The following is a 23,711-nucleotide window of genomic DNA, read 5'->3' on the forward strand; positions in this document are numbered from 1 at the left end:
TACCAAGGGGTACTTACACTCTGTACCAGGTCCAGTTATCCCTTATTAGTGTAGAAGAGGTGTTTCTAGCAGCTTAGGCTGATAGAAGGTAGCTTAGCAGAGCAGCTTAGGCTGAACTAGGAGACATGCAAAGCTCCCACTATACCACTAGTGTCATATGCACAATATCATAAGAAAACACAATACACAGATATACTAAAAATAAAGGTACTTTATTTTTATGACAATATGCCAAAGTATCTCAGTGAGTACCCTCAGTATGAGGATGCCAAATATACACAAGATGTATGTACACAATACCAAAATATGCAGTAATAGCAATAGAAAACAGTGATGTATAGTCACAATAGAATGCAATGGGAGCACATAGGGATAGGGGCAACACAAACCATATACTCTAGAAGTGGAATGCGAACCACGAATGGACCCCAGACCTATGTGAGCTCGTAGAGGGTCGCTGGGACTGTAAGAAAACAGTGAGGGTTAGAAAAATAGCCCTCCCCAAGACCCTGAAAAGTGGGTGCAAAGTGCACCTAAGTTCCCCAGAGAGCACAGGAGTCGTGATAGGGGAATTCTGCAAGAAAGACCAACACCAGCAATGCAACAACGATGGATTTCCAGACGAGAGTACCTGTGGAACAAGGGGACCAAGTCCAAAAGTCACAATCAAGTCGGGAGTGGGCAGATGCCCAGGAAAGGCCAGCTGTGGGTGCAAAGAAGCTGCCACTGGATGGTAGAAGCTGTGGATTCTGCAAGAACGAAGAGGGCTAGAAACTTCCCCTTTGGAGGATGGATGTCCCACGTCATGAAGAAGCTTGCAGAGGTGTTTTCGTGCAGAAAGACCGCAAACAAGCCTTGCTAGCTGCAAGGGTCGCGGTTAGGGTTTTTGGATGCTGCTGTGGCCCAGGAGGGACCAGGATGTCGCCAATTGCGTGAGGAGACAGAGGGGGCGTCCAGCAAGACAAAGAGCCCACTCAGAAGCAAGCAGCACCCGCATAAGTGCCGGAACAGGCACTACGAAGTGGAGTGAACCGGAGCTCACCCGAAGTCACAAAGGAAGGTCCCACGACGCCGGAGGACAACTCAGGAGGTCATGCACTACAGGTTAGAGTGTCGGAGACCCAGGCTTGGCTGTGCACAAAGGAAATCCTGGAAGAGTGCACAGGAGCCGGAGCAGCTGCAAATCACGCGGTACCCAGCAATGCAGTCTAGCGTGGGGAGGCAAGGACTTACCTCCACCAAACTTGGACTGAAGAGTCACTGGACTCTGGGAGTCACTTGGACAGAGTTGCTGAGTTCCAGGGACCACGCTCGTCGTGCTGAGAGGAGACCCAGAGGACCGGTGAAGCAGTTCTTTGGTGCCTGCGGTTGCAGGGGGAAGATTCCATTGACCCACGGGAGATTTCTTCGGAGCTTCTCGTGCAGAGGGGAGGCAGACTACCCCCACAGCATGCACCACCAGGAAAACAGTCGAGAAGGCGGCAGGATCAGCGTTACAAGGTCGCAGTAGTCGTCTTTGCTACTTTGTTGCAGTTTTGCAGGCTTCCAGCGCGGTCAGCAGTCGATTCCTTGGCAGAAGGTGAAGAGAGAGATGCAGAGGAACTCTGATGAGCGCTTCCATTCGTTATCTAAAGAATTCCCCAAAGCAGAGACCCTAAATAGCCAGAAAAGGAGGTTTGGCTACTTAGGAGAGAGGATAGGCTAGCAACACCTGGAGGAGCCTATCAGAAGGAGTCTCTGACGTCACCTGCTGGCCCTGGCCACTCAGAGCAGTCCAGTGTGCCAGCAGCACCTCTGTTTCCAAGATGGCAGAGGTCTGGAGCACACTGGAGGAGCTCTGGGGAGGTGCAGGTCAGGGGAGTGGTCACTCCCCTTTCCTTTGTCCAGTTTCGCGCCAGAGCAGGGCTGGGGGATCCCTGAACCGGTGTAGACTGGCTTATGCAGAGATGGGCACCATCTGTGCCCATCAAAGCATTTCCAGAGGCTGGGGGAGGCTACTCCTCCCCAGCCCTGACACCTTTTTCCAAAGGGAGAGGGTGTAACACCCTCTCTCTGAAGAAGTCCTTTGTTCTGCCTTCCTGGGCCAAGTCTGGCTGGACCCCAGGAGGGCAGAAACCTGTCTGAGGGGTAGGCAGCAGCAGCAGCTGCAGTGAAACCCCGGGAAAGGCAGTTTGGCAGTACCCAGGTCTGTGCTAGAGACCCGGGGGATCATGGGATTGTCTCACCAATGCCAGGATGGCATTGGGGGGGCCAATTTCATGATCTTAGACATGTTACATGGCCATGTTCGGAGTTACCATTGTGAAGCTATACATAGGTAGTGACCTATGTATAGTGCATGCGTGTAATGGTATCCCCGCACTCACAAAGTCCGGGGAATTTGCCCTGAACAATGTGGGGGCACTTTGGCTAGTGCCAGGGTGCCCACACACTAAGTAACTTAGCACCCAACCTTTATCAGGTAAAGGTTAGACATATAGGTGACTTATAAGTTACTTAAGTGCAGTGGTAAATGGCTGTGAAATAACGTGGACGTTATTTCACTCAGGCTGCAGTGGCAGGCCTGTGTAAGAATTGTCAGAGCTCCCTATGGGTGGCAAAAGAATTGCTGCAGCCCATAGGGATCTCCTGGAACCCCAATACCCTGGGTACCTCAGTACCATATACTAGGGAATTATAAGGGTGTTCCAGTATGCCAATGTAAATTGGTGAAATTGGTCACTAGCCTGTTAATGACAATTTGGAAAGAGAGAGCATAACCACTGAGGTTCTGGTTAGCAGAGCCTCAGTGAGACAGTTAGGCATCACACAGGGAACACATACCTGTAGGCCACAAACTTATGAGCACTGGGGTCCTGGCTAGAAGGGTCCCAGTGACACATAACAAACATACTGAAAACATAGGGTTTTCACTATGAGCACTGGGCCCTGGCTAGCAGGATCCCAGCGAGACAGTGAAAACATCTGACATATACTCACAAACAGGCCAAAAGTGGGGGTAACAAGGCTAGAAAGAGGCTACTTTCTCACAGCTAGTGCTGCAGTGTGTGTGTGTGTGTGTGTGAGTGGGCTAGTGCTGCAGTGTGTGTGATGGGTGAGTGGGCTAGTGCTGCAGTGTGTGATGGGTGAGTGGCTAGTGCTGCAGTGTGTGATGGGTCAGTGGGCTAGTGCTGCAGTGTGTGATGAGTGAGTGGACTAGTGCTGCCATGTGTGGGTGAGTGAGTAGGCTAGTACTGCAGTGTGTGTGATGGGTGAGTGGGCTAGTGCTGCAGTGTGTGGGCTAGTGCTGCAGTGTGTGATCAGTGAGTGGGCTAGTGCTGCAGTGTGTGTGTGTAAGTGGGCTAGTGCTGCAGTATGTGATGGGTGAGTGGGCTAGCGCTGCTGTGTGTGATGGGTGAGTGGGCTAGCGCTGCAGTGTGTGATGGGTGAGTGGGCTAGTGCTGCAGTGTGTGGGCTAGAGGTGCAGTGTGTGATGGGTGAGTGGGCTAGTGCTGCAGTGTGTGATGGGTGAGTGGGCTAGTGCTGCAGTGTGTGTGATGGGTGAGTGGGCTAGTGCTGTGTGTGTGATGGGTGAGTGGGCTAGTGCTGCAGTGTGTGTGTGATGGGTGAGTGGGCTAGTGCTGCAGTGTGTGGGATGATGCTGCAGTGAGTGTGTGATGGGTGAGTGGGCTAGTGCTGCAGTGTGTGATGGGTGAGTGGACTAGTTCTGCAGTGTGTGATGGGTGAGTGGACTAGTTCTGCAGTGTGTGATGGGTGAGTGGGCTAGTACTGCAGTGTGATGGGTGAGTGGGCTAGTGCTGCAGTGTGTGTGATGGGTGAGTGGGCTAGTGCTGTGTGTGTGATGGGTGAGTGGGCTAGTGCTGCAGTGTGTGTGATGGGTGAGTGGGCTAGTGCTGCAGTGTGTGGGCTAATGCTGCAGTGAGTGTGTGATGGGTGAGTGGACTAGTGCTGCAGTGTGTGTGATGGGTGAGTGGGCTAGTGCTGCAGTGTGTGATGGGTGAGTGGGGGGCTAGTGCTGCCATGTGTGGGTGAGTGGGTGGGCTAGTGCTGCAGTGTGGGTGAGTGAGTGGCTAGTGCTGCAGTGTGAGTGAGTGGGCTAGTGTTGCAGTGTGTGATGAGTGAGTGGACTAGTGCTGCCACGTGTGGGTGAGTGAGTGGGCTAGCGCTGTAGTGTGTGTGATGGGTGAGTGGGCTAGTGCTGTGTGTGTGATGGGTGAGTGGGCTAGTGCTGCAGTGTGTGTGTGATGAGTGAGTGGGCTAGTGCTGCAGTGTGTGTGATGGGTGAGTGGGCTAGTGCTGTGTGTGTGATGGGTGAGTGGGCTAGTGCTGCAGTGTGTGTGTGATGAGTGAGTGGGCTAGTGCTGCAGTGTGTGTGATGGGTGAGTGGGCTAGCGCTGCAGTGTGTGATGGGTGAGTGGGCTAGTGCTGCAGTGTGTGTGTGATGGGTGAGTGGGCTAGTGCTGCAGTGTGTGGGCTAATGCTGCAGTGAGTGTGTGATGGGTGAGTGGACTAGTGCTGCAGTGTGTGTGATGGGTGAGTGGGCTAGTGCTGCAGTGTGTGATGGGTGAGTGGGTGGGCTAGTGCTGCCATGTGTGGGTGAGTGGGTGGGCTAGTGCTGCAGTGTGGGTGAGTGAGTGGCTAGTGCTGCAGTGTGAGTGAGTGGGCTAGTGTTGCAGTGTGTGATGAGTGAGTGGACTAGTGCTGCACGTGTGGGTGAGTGAGTGGGCTAGCGCTGTAGTGTGTGATGGGTCAGTGGGCTAGTGCTGCAGTGTGTGATGAGTGAGTGGGCTAGTGCTGTAGTGCGTGATGGTTGAGTGAGTATTTGGATGAGTGGAGTTTACCAGGTGATTCTTTGATTTTTGATGATGTAGTCCTCCCGTACTGGGCTTTTATTTCATGTGTAATTGTTTTCAGGAGTACTAGCTCAATTGAACAACGTGAATTGAACCTGAACTACAACCCCCAGAATGCATTGTATTGATAAATCAAGCCCTAGGAGTGCAGTGCGGTGCTCTTGTTGGCATGGAGCTGTTGGTTGCTCCCAGCCTTCTCTAGGTGGCTGCCTCGGCCGTGGATTTTCCTACAGAGCACCTCTGGAAGAGCGCCCCCCCAACATGGGGGGAGCGCGACCCCTTAGGGGTCGGGGACGCCGGGGCCAAAACCTCGCACCAGTTGTGCGCAGGCTGGCCGAGGCTTCCGCTCTCACGCCTCGCGAGACGTGGGAGCAGAAATTCCTCTGGGGAGGAATGTTTGGGCAACGTGCGGGCCGAACCGGTCTGGGCCGCCGCGAGCCAGTGGGGGGCTTAAAAGCACCCCCACGGAAGGCTCGGCCTTCTTCTTGTTGGCGCGGCGGCCCGGACGTTCGGCCACCATCTTGAGACAGATTTTGGGAGAGGCAGGTCGCGGGCTGTATCGAGGACGTTTCGGCAGCTCTGTGGAGGAGGACTTGGAGCTTGCCGATTCACTTCACGGACAGGCGGCAGATCGCGGGCCCAATTTGCAGAAGTCTGGACATCTTCTGGACATCGTCGTGGGGGCACACAGGAACCGCTTCAGAGGGGAGTGAAAGAAGGAGCAGGCGGCAGATCACGGGGCCCAATTTTCGGGAAAAGAGGTGAGTGAGCGCACGGTGACGGGGCTCCGTGTTTAGGAGTGGTGTTGGCTGTGCGCGCGCTCACCTGTTAGGGGTTCCCCCTAGAAACTGGTATCCAGGAGCTATAAATAGCTCAGTGGCAGGGTCAAGTACCTGTGGTGCAGCAGGCTACCTGTGTACAGGGGTTCGGATCCCACCAATGCCCTTAGAAATATCTTGTGCTGGAAAAACGCGATTTGCGGCGCGTAAAACGAGTGTGGGGTGTTTGAGCCCCAGGGGTGCAGCCTATTAGGCGTTGGTGAATATCTTTTAGAGAGCATTGTAATTTACCTAGGGAGCAGCGTGTTAGTGGTGATCCCTTTACACTAATTTAGTATTAGTTATATATGCTGTGCAAATTGCATGTTATTAGCATCAAAGCCTTCGCCATTGTGTTTGGAAAGTGTATGCAGCACGTTTGTTCAATTTGGCTGGTGTTGATTAACACAATTTATTTTCAGGTTTTACAGGAGGGTTAATATTTACTAACCTGAATAACTTGCAATTTAACTTGGGGACTGTTTTTTAAAAAGATTTCACTTGCAGGGTATCTGTTTTTTGGTAAGTGTACTGCAGCTGCTGCATCCTTGTTCACGGGGTTTCCCATCTTATTGTTAGATTATGGCATCAACTAGGGTTAGGTTGGGGAAAAGGAAGGGAACTGACCCTGACTTGGCCCAGCTTTTAAAATTAGTTTTGGCAAAATTGGGTGACGGTGACTCAGATGGGGGGGACGTCCCTTCAGAGGGGGATGATGGTGAGGAGGGGCCTTCTCGCCCCCGTCGTGCACATGTGGCCCCGCGCGCAGCTTTCCCTCCAGTCAAACGTAGGAGTAAAAAGCAGCTCGCAGCAGTCCAACAAGCAAGTGCAATACAGGCACCCCCCCCCTCCACCTCCTACGGTGGATCCAGTTCCCCTGGGCGCCCCCATATCTACATCAGTCACAGGAGTTAATCCAGTGCCTCAACCAATTGAGGTGATAGAGGTTCCGGGCACGGCATTAGGGGTGGATTCCATGCTGGCTGACATACGGCGATCTTTAGCAGTATTAGCAGCCCCAACTACGGGGTTGCCCGTCCACGCATCCTGCAGTACCCAGGGGGTGACACCGGTGGGGGGAACAGCGGCAGTGATGGGGCGGAGTGAGCAAAATCCCCCAGGAGTGCCTCAAGACCCAACAACCCAGGCCCTATTGGAAGTATCTCAGATGTTGACTAAGTTGAGTGCACCTCCTGCCCCTCCACCCCCCCCCCCACAACTCCATGGGCTAGCGATTCATTTCAGAGTTCAGTGCAAGATCTGAAGCGCCAGGTTGAAGCTTTGGCGGCGGCGCGTGTTGTTCCTTCTTTGCAGGTGTCGTCGGACAGTCCCGGTGTCAGCCTGGCATCGGGCTCGCTCACTCAGACTCCGCAGGTGGAAAAAGAGCATGGTAAGGGCAGCGAGCAAAGCGTTAGTGCCACAAAACCACTTGCTTCTGCTGAAGGGTCAGGGGTGGACACTCTGCTGTCCAGGCCAGGGAAGTTAGCTGCGCACGTGGCTCCAGAGATAAAAGAGAAAATATGGAAAGGGGAATTTGTAGATATTTTTAGCCTGGTTAGGGCTAAGAGAAGGGAAGTAGAGACAAAGGAAAAGGAGACAAAGTCCTCGACATTTGTCGAGAAAAAACAGAAAATTGAGGAGAACATTACAAATTGGTTGTTCGGTTACAATGTGTTTATGTCAGTTATGCTTGAGAAAAAGCCAGAAACTGGGATCGCTATGATATTCTATGCGAACAAGATATTAAAGGCTCACCATGCGTATGGAGGAAACGCTTGGCTGGAATATGACAGGGACTTCAGGTGGACAAAGGTGGAGGACCCAACGATAGGGTGGGACCAGACTGAAGTGAATGTTTGGTTAGAGTGCGTTAATAACAAGTTACCCACTAAGCAGCCCTTTCGAGCACAGTACGCGAATGACAAAAAAGGATCATGTTGGGCGTTCAACAGAAAGATATGTTCACGCCCCGCCGGGACGTGCAAGTTCAGGCACTCCTGTTCATTTTGCGGGCATCCTTCCCACCCCGAGTTTAAATGCCTTAAGAGATCAAGGGATAAAGTTAAAGAGGGGAGTAAGCCCAATATATAGTTCATCCTTGCCCTTGCCCATTGACCTAGAAGCACTTATCCCCTGGTTGAAGATTTACCCAGCCAAAGCTTCTGCTAGATTATTGATCGAAGGTTTCTCCCAGGGATTTAGAATTCCAGCCACCAGGGTCCCTCCCCTAAAACACTGCAGGAATCTGCTGTCTGCTGTAAGGAACCCTGAAGTGGTTGCAAGAAAAATTGCTAAAGAACGCACATTAGGCAGATTGTCTGGGCCTTTCCAGTCCCCCCCGCTAATGACTTTGTCTGTTCCCCCTTAGGGGTAGTACCCAAGAAAGACCCTGGTCAGTTCAGGTTGATTCATAACCTGTCAGCCCCCAGGGGGGCTTCAGTAAATGACGCTATTGACCCAGTCCTCTGCTCAGTTCGCTATGCTACTGTTGATCAGGCGCTGGAAAAGCTGAGGGTTCTGGGGCGAGGTTCGCTGCTAGCCAAAACAGATATTGAGGCAGCCTTCCGCCTCTTGCCAGTCCACCCTGAAGATTACCATCTCCTGGGATTTCAGTTTAATGGGGGCTATTTTTATGACAAGTGTATGCCCATGGGGTGTAGTGTGTCCTGCAGTTATTTTGAGCAGTTCAGTTCAGCTTTACAATGGATATTCACCAGGCGTACCAATCATGATAACGTGATCCATTACCTGGATGATTTTCTAGTCCTAGGTCCACCTAGGTCTAAAAAATGCCTTTGGGCCTTACAGTCACTGACTACCATGTTCAAGGAATTTGGGGTCCCAATTGCGCAGGAAAAAACTGAGGGCCCCTCCACTTGCATCACTTTTCTGGGCATCGAAATTGACTCGGAGGCGGGTGAGTGCCACCTTCCTTTAGATAAGCTCCATGGGTTTAAAGGGTCCATCCGGACCGTCCTGTCCCATACTAAAGTCACACTTCACCAACTGCAGGTCCTGGTGGGACAATTGAACTTCGCCCTGAGAATCATCCCCATGGCCCGCCCCTTTTCCAGATCCATAGCTAGGTCCATGGCTGGTTTAACAGAGAAGCACCACCACACCAGACTGTCAGCTGAGGTGAAGGAGGATCTTAGACTATGGGATGCTTTCCTGCAGGACTTCAATGGGGCGGTAATTTGGCCGCACCAGACAGTAGACAGCCCCGCCTTCGGTCTATTCACAGACGCTGCAGGCAGCGTGGGGTTCGGGGCCATCCTGGGGTCCGCCTGGTGCAGGTCAGATTGGCCAAGTGATTGGGTTGGCCTAGGACTCACCAAAAATATTGCATTTTTGGAATTATTTCCCATCATCGTCGCTGTATCAATATGGGGCGACATATTAAGAGACAAATCTGTGGTATTCTGGTCAGACAACATGGCTGTCGTAGAGCGTATTAATAGACAGAAAGCTAGTTGCAGATGGGTACTGAGATTGCTGAAACATTTGGTGCTGCGGTGTTTGAAGCTCAACGTCACATTCTGAGCAAAGCATGTTCCAGGGGTGAATAACAATGCAGCTGATGCCTTGTCTCGATCATTAATGCAGGATTTTCAGAGGTTCCACCCACAGGCAGCGATGAGGATGACGGAGTTCCCAACATCACTGTGGAAGATTGGTGTCCCGCATTAAATGCCTTAGTAGTGTCATCATTGGCAAAACGCACTAGGGGGGCTTATGAAAGGGCTTTCTGGCATTATAGACGGTTCTTGACATCGGTGAACATTCCAGATTGGTTTTCATCAGAAGCAATCTGTGCCTTTTTGCAGCATTTAAAGACCCAGGGTAAACCAGTATCTTGCGCAAAAGCCAACTTGTCAGCCATACGCTTTTTTGCCAAAATAAGAGGGCAAGATTCTAGGCTCTATGCCTTTGTTATTAAGCAGGCGCTAGTGGGGTGGTCTAGAGCAGACGGTCCCAGAACAGACGCCAGGCGACCCATAACCCCGCAATTATTGGAAAAATTGGTGAGCTCAGTCACCCTGGTTACTTTCTCACAGTGTGAGGCTAACTTATTCACAGCGGCATTCACTGTGGCTTTTTACGGGGCTTTTCGCATAGGGGAATTGATAGGTGGCTCCACGAATGACCACGCAGGGGGCCTTCAGTGGCTCGATGTAACAGTCGATAGTAACTCTACCACTATACATCTGCGTAAATCAAAAACTGATCAGTTAGGTAAAGGAGCGAGGATTGTTCTACGGGCAGCGCATGGGTCAGCAATATGCCCTGTAGCCAATCTAGCTGCTTACTTGAAGGTACGCCCCATTGTGAACTCCACTGCCCTATTCATACATGCTAATGGGGCCTGCTTGTCACGTTACCAATTTGCAGAGGTGTTAAAGATTACACTACTAACAGCAGGAGTCAACCCGGGAGGGTACTTCCCCCATTCATTCAGGATTGGCGCGGCCACCTTAGCGGCGGGTGCTGGCATGGCAATCTCAGAGGTGAAAGCCATTGGAAGATGGTCTTCCAGTTGCTATAAATGCTACGTTAGGCCAGAATTGTTATAGGAAGTGATTAATTTGGCATGTCTGCGCGGTTATTCCTTTTTCTCACGCAATTTTCCTTTATTTCAGTAGATGGCTCCTCGTGTGGTGTGGGTGTTGGGGCATTCATTCGTTCGTCGGGCGGCATACCGGTTGCAGCAGCTCCGTAAACCGAATCCGGCGGCAAGCTTAGATGTGGCTTTCAGGTGGTGCGGGGTTGGCGGCGCAGGAATTAGACAGCTGCAACAGTTGGTGGACCTGGCTCGTGGATGTGCAGGGCTCCATTCCCCGGACCTCATCATCATTCACCTCGGGGGCAACGATCTGGTGCACTTAGGTCGTAAGGCACTCAGGGAGGCCATATTTCTGGAAATTACGCAGCTTGCTAGACAATTCCCACACGCATCCATTGCTTGGTCCCACATGGTGCCACAGAAAAAATGGGGTCCAGGAATTAAGCCAAGGACAATCAATGTGTCCGTTAGGAGACTCAATACAGAGATGTCGAAACTCTGCCCTGGTCCAGGCCGTTTGTGGAACATTCCTCATAGGCAATTAAAAGGACCCGAAATGTTTCACAGGGACCTGGTGCATTTGTCTGATCTTGGTACTGACCAATTCATAGCCGATATGCGGTTCTTTGCTGGGTGCCTCTTCTCTGGTGGGGAGGGCGAAGGACCTTTGGGGCCCTGGTCGCCCTCGTGGCGGAAGAAGAGAGACTAAATTAACCTGAAGCAACAGAGGGGACCCCAAGGGTGGGGCCCCGGTATAACAGAGATAGGATCCTGAAGTCCTGGGCTCAACCTGCGGATGGACACACCAGATTGGGGGTAGGGAGCCCAGATTACTGAGGTGGTCACGGGGCTCATGCCCTGGGCCGCCCCGGTACACCCCTTGGCTGATTGGTGTTTGGAGAGAGGGCGGAACCCTGAGCATGGGGGCAAGGAACAGAGGAAGCTGGGGTGCCGCCCCCCCCTAGGGATACAGGTGACAACCAGTCCCTGTGTGGTCCAAAGGAGGTTCAGGACAGGAAGGGATCCTGTCAAAATTGTATGGTTACAAAAATGTAAAATATATACGTATCTGTATAGATTTAGGATGTGCAGTGAAAACGATTAATAGAGTAATTTGCATAAGATGTTTTTTGCATGATTTTAAAGTTGATTAATGATATTTTGATCTTAAACAAAAGTATTTAAATAAATACTTCTTCCAACGAATTAATTGTCTTGTCGGTGGTGTATGACCTGTGTTGGGGAGATGGCCTGCTGGCGCCTTCCCAGTCCTATAAGCAGGTGTGTACAAACCCCCGCGGAGCGCCCTGTGCGCACCCTAGGCCCTATGGACAAATCAAGTGTTGTGGTGTAGAGTCGGAGTCTGGCGAATTCTGTTTATCACGGTGTTATTTTAAATCTCAGTTTGTTGTACTTGATCTCATCTTCTGTTCCCTAATGTGGGCGCGGGGGGTCAGTGGTAAATGGCAGGCGTGCACCTAGGCTTGTTTTGTGCCTGCCTGCACCTCAGCGGTGCCTTGAGCACGGATAGCGCCACAAGGCGAGGCTCTTATCTGCAGCCATTACTTACCTTTGATGTGAATGATCCCATCGGCTGTGCAGAGGGGATCCATTTCCCCACAAAGGCACACGCTGTTCCCAGCGATCTCCCCTCCTCCGGGGGCAGTAATTGCATTAGCGCCTGATTTACGATGCGCCCCGTGCCCCCGGTGTGCGCCCGCTCTGCCGGCAGCCAATTAGCACGTTAGTTAATGATGCAGCTCCGCTGACCCATCGCCGCCCGCATCTCTTGGATTGGAGCGTGTGTGTGGGTCTATGTGTGTGTATGTGTCTGTGTGTGTGTGTGGGTGTGTGTGTGTGAATGTGTCTGTGTCTCTGTGTGTGCTGTGTGTGCTGGTGTCTTTGTGTGTGGGTCGGTGTCTGTGTCTCTGTGTGGGGGTCTGTGTGTGTGGTGTGTGTCTGTATGGGTGTTTCTTTGTGTGTCTGCGTGTGTGTGGGTGTTTCTGTGTGTGTGTATATGGGTGTGTCTGCGTGTGCGTGTGTCTGTGTGCCAGGCAGCAAAGAAGCCCTGAGCATGAGAACTCCAACGCAAGCAGGAGATGTGGCCTAGTGGCCAGAGCTGCCGAGAGACAAAGTGGGGAACAAGGTCCGAGTCCCGGAGTTGGCTCAAAACCCTGTGATTCTTGGCAGATCAAGTCATCTCCCCGTGCCTTAAAATACATAAATCTGCGACCTTGTGTAACATAATCTGGTGCTCATGTAAAGCACTCCAATGCCCTTGGGCGGAGTGGCGCTATGTCAAACTCCAAAGAAACAACTCTTCTCCATCATTTAAAAGGCAGTTTTCATAAAAGGGTCTTAAACATTTTCAGGGGTTTTAGGACTTGCGTTATTTTGATGACCTCGACTGTGCGTTATAACAAAGGGCCTGATTACAGGTATAGGAAACGATGCCACAGGGTTCTGTGAAATAAAATGCGGATTTTGGTCTTTAACGCTCAAAAATCCACATAATACGGTAATTAGTGTATGGTAATACAGTTTGAGCTGCCGAAATGTAACGAAGGGTGAGGTACTTAACGCATCTGAAAATCATCGGATTCATAAAACTCCACTCATAATTCTGACCTGCGTGTAAATAAGGGTTTATGCACGGGCGGAAAAAAAGACTCATATTCAGGGCCACATAATTATATATTTGATCCATCATCTGCCGCGTAATCTGCAGATTTAAACAACAACAAAAAAAATTGTTTCTAGCTCAAATGGTTCAAAAGTTACTAAAAGTGCAGCGACAGGTGTTGCAACGCAGTGCAAGGCCCTTTGCAAAACTCAGCTGGTCACCTTTTTGTTGCTTATTGCTACGTTTGGGTGTTAAAATTGTACTAATGAGGTGCAACCAATGCCAAGACATTGTTATGAAGTTCAAGAATGTTGAAATAATGAAGTAATATTACAAAATGTGCCGCATTATACCACATAACTTTGACCGCTACATAATTTACTAAACAATGCCGCATAATTTGGCCCTCTCATGCCACATAATTCCAGTAGCCCTGCTCATAATCAGGCCCTTAGACATAGGAGCACAGTGTTTGCCTTCTGTATGGCCCTAGAACTTTGTGGTAGATGCAGTTCCTGCATTTTTCATTTCCCTTTTCAGTCGTCATTAAAGCGCTTAGATGCTGAACCACTCTTAATCTCTTTTATTGAAATTGTTTCAGGTGTTCCATTTTTTCCTGACAAGGCAGTTCACTTTCAATCAGAGCTCGTCAGGGGATTTTATCCTTCTTAGGTGGTGCTGACTTTGAGTGGACAAAACAATTCAAATGATGAAACGCCCATTAAGCACTTCAGCAAGAGAGAAGCCTTTGGTGCCAGTCACTGGCTCTAGAAGCCACAGGCTTCAAAGAGTTAAATACAGGTTGTGCTGGCACTCAGACAAGCCAGCAATTAACTATTCGAAAGTGGGGGCCCTCAATAAAACTGCCTTTTGATAGGCCCGGGCGGAGCTCACAGAGTTCTCTGCGGAATTCCGCAGAGTTACTTTAGAACTCAGGTGGATTTCCTCGGGGTTCTGCTTGCTGCGGAGTGCCGACTGCCCTTCGAGTGGCACCCTGGCCTGAATGCACCTGATCTTGGAAGTGCTAAGCAGGGTTGGGTCTGGTTAGCCAGGCCCGACCGTGCTTAGCACTTCCGATCGGGCACATTCAGGGTAGTATCTATGGCCTTTTCAGGCCTCTTGTGCTGACACAGCCCACCGGCCTGGAGCCTGCTGCTCTCCAGACCTGCAGTTGCACACTTCCCTTCACCACCTGCCCTTCTTCACAAACTTGCTACGGAGGGCCAAGCACACCCCCTGTCTTGCACCAGCCTTGCAATCGCTTCAAGTGCACTTACACACAGCCTCAGACCGCCCTTTCTTTAGGGCCCAGCACTAGCGGCAGCAAACCAGCTCGTCACACCAGCAGCCTGGTATGTTCACAAAGTGCCTAGCCTTGCCACTGGGCTCTAAGGCACTCTCCCAGGCCACACACATTTCTATCTGGCAGGGACTGCCGCAGTACCACTCACCTTATCTCCAGCTCTCCCTGCTCGCCTTAGCACTGTACCCAATAAAACCACTTCCTTTCCCAGGGACTCTGGGGAGACAGGTTCCTTTTAAGAGGAGCTCTGACTGCAAGTCCCTCTCCCCCTCCCACCCCCTTTCTCCTCATCTGCAAATACTGTCCATGCCCAGTGCTGGGCCCATGCCCACGTAGAAGAGAAAGCGTAACAAGGGTCTTACCTGGGTCTGACTCCCAGGGTCCCCTTTGCCCGCAGCTTGGCTCTCTGCGCCCGGGTCCTGGCCGGGCTGCTGAAGACAGTGAAAGGCGGGAGGCCTGGGTCCAGGACTGGCGTCAGTGCTTCCCCTCAGCCCCGTGGCCACGCCCGGTCACCGCCGCCATCTTCTTCCAGCTGAGTGCGCATTGCAGCCCAGTTATGGGCCACACAGCACAAGTGCAGACTGTATGCGCTTCCGCGGTGTGGCCCATAACTGGGCTGCAGCGTGCATGCGGTGAGCTCTGCTCCGCTGGCGGAAATAGTGGAGTTTTTGGCCAAACTCTGTGCTCCAAATGGAGTGCGGAGTGCCAAAAACCCTGTAAACTCTGCCAGCGAAGCAGAGCTCACCGCCCACCCCTTCCTTTTGTAAGGCCTGAAAAATGAATGTCCATTCAACAAGTTGCCAAGGGTAGCAGAAGTGATGTCACTGAACCCCAATGACATCACGGGAAATGGCATCTGATGACTATTCAACCCTAATGTCACAGGAAGTCATGTCACATGACCTAATGGCATAATTGTATAACAGGAAGTGACATCAAAGTTGTTAAACATCCTAAAATTAATGCAAGATTAAATAGCGAGTGCAAGAATCATTAAATAACCTAAGCATTTTACACAGATAAGTCTGTTTAAGGAACAGCACATATCTAGAAACTATGGACCTCCATCATATACCACAAGTACATCAACAATTGTCCTGGGATGCTGCCTTTGTATGTCGGAGCTGCAGCAATTGCCTACCCAGATGTGTCAAACAGTCATCAGCATTGCAAAGGCCCAAACACAGCCTGAGGCTCCTGGCAGTTTTGAGATTCCATGCGCTTGATTTGGATAGCTCCAAGTGGCACAAATGCAATGTCAGTGAGTTTGGAAAAAGACCCTCAACATATAACTCAATTTTTCTTTAATCATATTAGCAATTTTCTCTGAAAATCAAATAGTCTCACAGGGTTACAGGCTGTTGCAATTAATATTGTGTGGGAAAGGAAGGGTCGGAGCAGTCGCGGCTGGTGACAGGGCAAAGTGGCGGGGTGGGGGAACAAAACAAAAGTAAAAAAAATAATAAAAAACAAAAAACCGACCTTGACCGCACCACCGCTCTCCACTGCACCGCAGGCACAGGCTCCCAGCCTGCACTGCGTCCAATCCTGACGCTGCTCAGAGCAGCATTACAATTGGCTGGAGCACCCTGGCTGGGCGTTCCGAGGCAGAGTGGGAGCCCCTGCCTTCACTCTCCAACCAGCAACACAGTGCCGGGTTGGAGAGAGCCCTGTGCGCATGTGTGTTTGGCTGCCCAGAGACAGCTGGCCAAACATACATGCGCACTGAGGGGAGGCTGTCATCCCCCCATGGCTCCACCCCTCTAAAAATACAACAATAACAAACATTGTTTATTATCATTTTATTTTTAAAGGTTTGCAGCTGCTGCTGCTGACGGAGGGGTGATGCTCCCCCGCCATAGAGGAGGAGTCGGCCCTGGGTCAGAGGCCATCCAGGAAACACACCCACTTATTTATATAGGATAACAACGTTCAGGTGTGTTCCTGGCCTTCAACTAAAGCAAATTTCCTAGTTTATATTCACATTCCTTTTAAGAGGCGCCTTAAACCTCCTTTGCAGACCTTTACAAGGCCCAGTGCTGTTATTCATCTGCAGTAAAGAAACCAAGTGTTTGCTGTAAACTGTGGCCGTTTTTTCTGCTTGGTGCCCGGTTGTGTTTAGTGATCTGACATTGGATTGAGGGTCTTGTGATGCACAACAGGTGTTAAATACATTACACAAGATATTTTTTCGCTCTTTCACTGCTGATCCCTTAAAATACCCCTGCATTTGTTGTCGTAAATGCAGAAGACCCGCAGGAAGTCGAAGGCACCTCTCTGACCAGCAGTCTGTATGTGTCCCCAGTGTCCTGGCGCAGGAGCTGTGGGACCTGCTGCATGGAAGCAGAATGCAACCTTCCTTCCTCTGGTTTTATGGTGAAAAATAGACACACATGCAGATGAAATCGGTGGACCTTGGGCCCCTGAGTCAATGCAACTGCTGCACTACTGATAGCTATATCCCTGAATGCCCCTTTCTGCTTCTTCTGCAGGGTAACCGGGCTGCTGCAGACAGTGGCAGGTTAAGGGCCTGTGGTGCAAGAAGGAAGCTCGAAGTAATCAGTGAAACACATGCAAACTGCAGCAAAGAATCAAAGGGAAAAAATGCAGACCCTAGAGAAAGGACCAGGCTCTCAGTTGTGCAAATGCAGGAAACGAAATGCTTCTCAAAGAGATACATTTACCTTACATTTCTGGTCCATCAGTGCATCTTTAGGGCCTCTGGGTGCAAAGGCTGTGCCAGGGGTGAGACCGAGCAAGCTGGGCGTGCCAACTGATAACCGTAGGGACCCTCACATGATCTCCTTGGGCCTGTCGCACCTTGGTAGGTGCAGTCTTTTAATTGTTTCCAGTTCCCTTTCCCAGGTTCCTTTAGCAGTAGCAGCCTCATTGTTTCCATTGAGGCAATCTCCTGACATTGTGCTGCCATATATATCCATATATATCCATATGTGTATGTATATATATATATATATATGTGCCTTCACTAAAGGTCTTCAAAGGAACTGAAGGTGGTGCTGTCTTTGAATCTGCATAGCAATAAATATGTTTCTAGTTTACATGACAAGAATTGTCTGTTCTATTAAGGACTTGGAGGAGAGGATTATGCTTGTAGTAAAGATTTTGCACCATAATCAATCAATCAATCAAACATTTGTAAAGTGCGCTACTCACCCGCTAGGGTCTCAAGGCGCTGAGGGTGGGGGGGGGAGGACTGCTACTGCTCGAAAAACCAGGTCTTGAGGCGTTTCCTGAAGGTCAGAAGGTCCTGGGTCTGTCGAAGGTGGGCAGGGAGGTGGGGGAATGATCTGCCGCCGGCTGTAGTTCAATGGATGCGAGGGACGGCGGCGAGGGCAAGTTTGGCGGAGCGGAGTTGGCGGGTGGGAGTTTGAACGCCAGTCACTCGTTGAAGTAGGCCAGGCCTGTGTTGTGAAGAGCTTTGTGAGCGTGGATGAGGAGTTTGAAGGTGATCCTCTTGGTGACAGGGAGCCAGTGCAGGTCTCTGAGGTGGGCTGAGATGTGGTTGCGGCGGGGGATGTTGAGGATGAGGCGTGCAGAGGTGTTCTGTATACGTTGTAGTTTCTTCTGGAGCTTGGCTGTGGTTCCCGCGTAGAGCACTTTGACGTAGTCCAGTCTGCTGCTGACAAGAGCGTGGGTGACCGTCCTTGTTTCGGTGGGGATTTATCTGAAGATCTTGCGAAGCATGCGGAGGGTGTTAAAGCAGGAAGATGAGACGGAGTTGACTCGCTGGGTCATGGTGAGCGATGAGTCTAGGATGAAGCCTTGATTGCGTGCGTGGGTGATGGATGTTGGTGCGGTTCCTAGGGTGGCTGGCCACCAGAAGTCGTCCCATGCGGAGCGGTTGGAGCCGAGGATGACGATCTCTGTCTTGTCCGAGTTAAGTTTGAGGCGGCTCTTCTCCATCCAGATGGTGGTGGCATGCAGTCCGTCATGGAGGTTGGTTTTGGCGGTGGCGGGGTCCTTGGTGATTGAGAGGATCAGCTGGGTATCGCCCGCGTAGGAGACGATGTTGAGGTTGTCGGATCGGACGATGTTTGCGAGCGGTGCCATGTAGATGTTAAAAAGAGTTGGGATGAGAGAAGATCCTTGGGGAACGCCGCAGATGGTTTTGGTGGCCGCCGACAGGAAGGGAGGAAGGAGGACTCTCTGCGTTTTGCCGGAGCGGAAGGACATGAGCCAATCAAGGGCTTTGTGGTGGATCCCTGCATCGTAGAGGCGAGTGCAGAGGGTGTGGTGGCAGACGGTATCAAAAGCAGCCGAGAGGTCCAGGAGGATAAGGGCCGCGGTTTCGCCTTTGCCGAGCATGGTCCTGATGTCATCGGTTGCGGCGATGAGGGCAGTCTCGGTGCTGTGGTTCTTATGGAATCCTGATTGGGAGATGTCCAGCGTGTTGTCGTGTTCCAGGAAGCAGGTCAGTTGGCCGTTGACGATCTTCTCAATGACCTTCGCCGGGAAGGGGAGGAGGGAGATGGGTCAGTAATTCTTGAGGTCTTCGGGGTCTGCTTTGGGTTTCTTCAGAAGGGCGTTGACTTCGGCGTGCTTCCAGCTCTCTGGGAAGGTGGCGGTCTCGAAGGAGCTATTGATGATCTTACGGAGTTGGAAGGCGATGATGGGGCTCGCTTTGTTGAAGACATGGTGGGGGCAGGGGTCAGAGGGAGAGCTGGAGTGGACGGTGCTCATGGTTTTGATGGTGTCCTCATGGTTGATGTGGATCCAGGAGAGCAAGAGGTTGGTGTGGCTGGGTGCGTCAGGGTTGGTGGGGGCCGTGGTGGTGATGGGGTTGATAATATGGGCCTTGACATATAATTCACATGGTAAATTAAATATCCAAGTATCTGTTCCTGCTTCCTCACCTATCCCTAAGTGTGGCTGGCATCCCCAGGTCATGATTCTAATCTAACTCCATCTCAGTGATATTCTAGAGCCCTGGATGCTGTGGTTCACGCCTCCACAGCAGTATAGGACCGACTGATAATCTGTAAAGACTTGCATTTTGTATGCAAATGTATAGTTTATGTCTCTGGGAGTCAATATTGTTTTGTAAACTTTATGTTACTTTACATTAGCTGGATTTCTTAGCGCTCAACATCTGCCACAGTTTCATTCTCTGTGCTTTACAGATGTTCGAATTAAAACAGTTTATATAACTTTATGTAGCTTAGTTTGTGGAAGGGAACACAAATATAAAATTTTTGTACTCTTCAGTAGCTGATGCGAGTCTATTCTTGTGGCATCGCTACAGAAAACATTGTAAACAATACTCTCCCTCGCAGTGGTGGTCGGTTGGTGTGTCCCTTGCTTTCGAGTCAATGTATCTTTTATTTACATCAGTTCCCTGCTTCTTATTCGATTGCTTTACTCCCTATTCATGTGCTTTCTCTGCTCATGGGGCATTCAGGCTTCACCCTGCTTTTTGAATGGTTTCAAGTATCCCTTCCACTGCTGACATCAAGGAACAATTTTTCTTTGCCATTTGAGCTTAAGCATTTGATGAGACTGCATGTCCTTCTTCCATTTTCACTCTCGCCCTATTTCTCTTTATCCCCTCCCCACTTATCTTCCTCTGCCTCTTGATCCTCAATCCCACTCCCTCCACCGCTGTCACCTTGCACTGCTGTAGCTCGATGGCTCTCTCTCCTCCTTCCCCAGCCTCTCTGTTTCTACCCTCTGCCTGGTCAATGCTCACACAAATGTGCAGCAAGGGCAGTAGTGGCAGCCGGCCATCTTGAAATGTTCTTTTCTGTACTTCCAAGATGTCTGCCATGTCTGTAGGTGCAATATAGGGACCTTTTGCACATTCGAAGATAGCCACCCACTACAATTACCTTTGCTAGTGCTTGTGATGCAATTGTATAAACTTTGCCAAAAGCCTATGGTGGCTGTAGTGGCCATTTTGGAACAGTATTGTTTGGAATTCCAAGATGGCTGCCATGTTACATATACACTCAATGTATTGGCCATCTTGGAAAGTATAGAAAATACCATTCAGGCTTCTTGACTCTTTATTTTGTATACTTTCAAGATAGCTTGCCATTAGCTCAGTAGCTTTGCTAATGTTTTTGATGCTTTAGCAAAACCAGTACTGGCAAATAGCAAGGATTGGTAAAGCGAGACCAGTTGACTTTCCCAGTGCTTGTATCAATAGGTGGCACCATCCCATTGTGTTAAATACACGGTGTTTGATATTAGAGGAGGATGATTGGTTTATGCAGTGTTAGATGTTTATCAATATTGCATCAAGGGGTTCAGAGCCTACTTATAGCACACCCATCGAAAAAATGACAAGCTCATCAGATATTACATTAACTATATGCTCTGTGACAACAGTACTGAGATCCATTCCACGATAAATGTTGTATGACACAAATATTCTTTTGAAATTAATGGAAAGATGCCTGTGTGGTAAATGTGGTTAAAATGCTAAGTTTTCTGTGCAATTAATGATTAAACTTGCAGAGCTTCCGATGTAGCTAAAATGTCAAGATATCTGAAGGGTTAATGTAACAATTTATAATTGTGTTAAAATGCACAGATCCCTATGCAGTAAATGTGGAAAAAATGCAAATATCCATGCGTTATTAATGGGGTGAATATTCAAATATCCATATTTAATGAAATGCTGAGACCGCTAGATGGCTATGGCATTAAAAATGCAATTCGCCACGCATGTTAACATTTGTATAGACCCTTTTGTAGTAAAAAAAAAAAATGTTAAAAAAGCTGCGATTCCTACGTCGGCTGAAGAGTGGCAAAATTGCTCAGATTCTTATGACAAGTGCAGAATCATATTTTCTGCAGTGGAGGACTTCACCTGGCTTCATGTGGGGTGGTCTTCACGCAATAAGCTTGGTGGCTAAGTCATCGGATTTGACATCCGGCACTTTGGGCTCTAGTCTGTTCCTCGCTTCATAACTGCTATGGTTGCGGACAGATTTTTTGATACATCGATCTTCAGTTGTGTTCCAGAGGTGCCTAAATCAGTGATAGACAGTCGCGGCTGGCGACTGGGCAAAGTGGTGGGGCGGGGAGGGGAAGCAACACACACACAAAAACATTTTTTAATTAAAAATATAAACTTACCATAAGGTTGCTGCTGCCGCACTCCAGACAGAGGCTCCCAGCCTGCCCTGTGCCAATCATGACGCTGCTCAGAGCAGCGTTATGATTGGCTGGAGCGCCCTGGCTGGGTGTTCCAACGCAGACTGGGAGCCTGGGCTTTCTCTCTCCAACCCGGCAACACAGTGCCGGATTGGAGAGAGCACTTGTGCACATGTGTGTTTGGCCGGCCCAAGACAGCTGGCCAAACATACATGCGCACTGAGCTCTGTGCACTCCCCACACTGCTCGCCCCACTGCTTTAAAAATAAAACAATAGTAAACACCGTTTATTATCATTTTGTTTTTTAAAGGGTTGCAGCTGCTGCTGGCGGGGGGGGGGCAACAGTTCTCCGCCACAGTGCAAGAGCCCCTGGGTAGACACTTGCACACATCTTGGCATCTTCAATGACTTAAATTATTTTCCTGTTGCGTATACCCACTGTACTGAAAGCTTGATACCAGAAAGACCTTGTCGAAGGAGCTTTTGTGGTCACTTTACATTCTTTAACAATTCTTTATTACGCTTTCCCGTTAGTTGTAAATTGCTATCATGTATTCATGAATATTAAGGTAGATGAATTCTAACTATTGTATTCTGTATTTTACCTTCTGTCTCTCACAGGACCTCATCTCTGCGATGGAATTCAGGTACGAAAGAGCGAATGCTGATCAAAGTAACGGACCGGGAGCCAAGCTTTCTCATGCACCAAGGAAATGGGTACACTCTGGACAGCCAACAAGGGACTCGTCCTCGGAGGTCTTCAGGGGGGCAGCAGTCTCCCATCCTACAGACATTTTCTGTGGACTCTGAGAACTCAGTCTTCTTCCCCGACCGTAAGCAATCTCCTTTCCTCAAGAGATCGGAGCATGTCAGTGGTTGCTCCCCTCTGCTTGGCCGGGGCGATTCCTTCTGCTCCCTCCAGTCTCAGCACCGGAAACATTCTAGCGAGTCCCAGCCGTCCTCGCCACGCTACGCCTATGAACCCCCACTCTACGAGGAGCCCCCTATGGAGTACCAGGCCCCCATCTATGACGAACCGCCCGTGGACATGCACTATGACGGTAGTGGAAATTATAGGGCCGGGTCACCTCAGAAGTCACCTATACGCAAACCACACAACTACCTACCGTCCCCGAAACAAGGTTCCAACTCGCCATACCAGCAACTGGTGCTGACCAAACAGAAATGCCCTGATAGGTTTATGAGCCTGGAGTACAGTCCAGCAGGCAAGGAGTACGTGCGGCAGCTGGTTTATGTGGAACAGTCCGGATCCAGCCCAAAATTGAAAACAGGCATGCGTCACAAATACACGCCCAACACCATTGGGGGTTCCTACTCATTGCAGCATTGCCCGTCTACGGTAAGGGAAGTCAAGTCGGGCGACTACAGCAGCATGGAAGGCTCTGACATTCGACACAGCCAACCGCTCAGTCATCTCTTCCACGGAGAAGATTCCATGTCATGGTCAAATCAACAGGACACCATGTCGTCTACGGGCTACTCGCCCAACTCACGGAAGAGGAAAAGCAGGAAGCCTTCCTTGTCTCTGGAACCCAACACCACCTCGTCTGAAGGTTCTGGAGAACGAGACCTGCTGGCTGAGCAGATGATGAACGACGAGAGACCGCTGCCTACACCTGTCCGGCCGCAGATGAGTCGGACGGAGAGCAGAACGTCGGAGGCAGATATGCCGCGGGGGTTTCCTGAGCCCTTCCTAGCCCAGGCAAGACTAGCTTGGGAAGCCCAGCAGGCCCATTACCACATGAGGCAGCGGAGCAGCTGGGATTCGCAGAAGGACGGCTCTGGGTACGAAAGTGACGGTGCTGTGCCGTTGCCCATGCCCGGCCCCGTTGTCAGGGCGTTCAGTGAGGACGAGGCCCTGGCGCAGCAGGAAAGTAAGCACTGGAAGCGAAACACCTTCGAAAAGCTTGGCTTTCCCCAGATCCTGTTGGAGAAGAGTGTGTCTGTCCAGACCAACCTTGCCTCCCCGGAGCCATATTTGCATCCTTCTCAGGTACACAAGGCTTGTAGTAACACTTTGAATCTCATTACACTGTCAAGATTGATTTAATAGAATTTTGCAAGGCTTTCATGTTAATTCTGTCAGCTTTTGAGGCAGTTGTGCAGTTTATTTTCCAGGGGCATCGAACTGTGTAGCGTTTGAAGGGCCTGTTTAAGAGGCTTGTTAAAGTCAATGTTCTCAAGGTCAGTCCGTCAGCAGGCGTCATGTCTTTCAAAGTAAATGCCTGGCCTGTGCGCAGTCGATGGTTTTCATCAGAGAAGAAATCTACTGATAGGCTACATGAGGGGGCTTTGAGATCAAACTACTTCAGATGCTTGGCTGCAGAAGGCCCACGTGGCTTCTGCTCTGATCATCAATTCACATCCATTTTTGAGGTCCGGAATAGAGCTTTTAGCTGTATCCTTGCA

The 23,711-nt window shown here is 50.3% G+C and overlaps 1 protein-coding gene across 3 annotated transcripts in view; it reads left to right on the top strand.

Moving 5' to 3' along the window:
* The window catches only part of ARHGAP39 (Rho GTPase activating protein 39), a 683,801-nt gene that overhangs the window by 366,497 nt on the left and 293,593 nt on the right, over nt 1-23,711 (top strand). For all 3 annotated transcript variants that reach the window (XM_069220913.1, XM_069220914.1, XM_069220912.1), the window contains exon 3: nt 21,903-23,295. In XM_069220913.1, coding sequence (XP_069077014.1) covers nt 21,903-23,295 — 1,393 coding nt within the window. The remainder of the gene's footprint in view (nt 1-21,902; nt 23,296-23,711) is intronic.

This window comes from Pleurodeles waltl, chromosome 2_2 (genome assembly GCF_031143425.1).
Source record: "Pleurodeles waltl isolate 20211129_DDA chromosome 2_2, aPleWal1.hap1.20221129, whole genome shotgun sequence".
NCBI lineage: Eukaryota > Metazoa > Chordata > Amphibia > Caudata > Salamandridae > Pleurodeles > Pleurodeles waltl.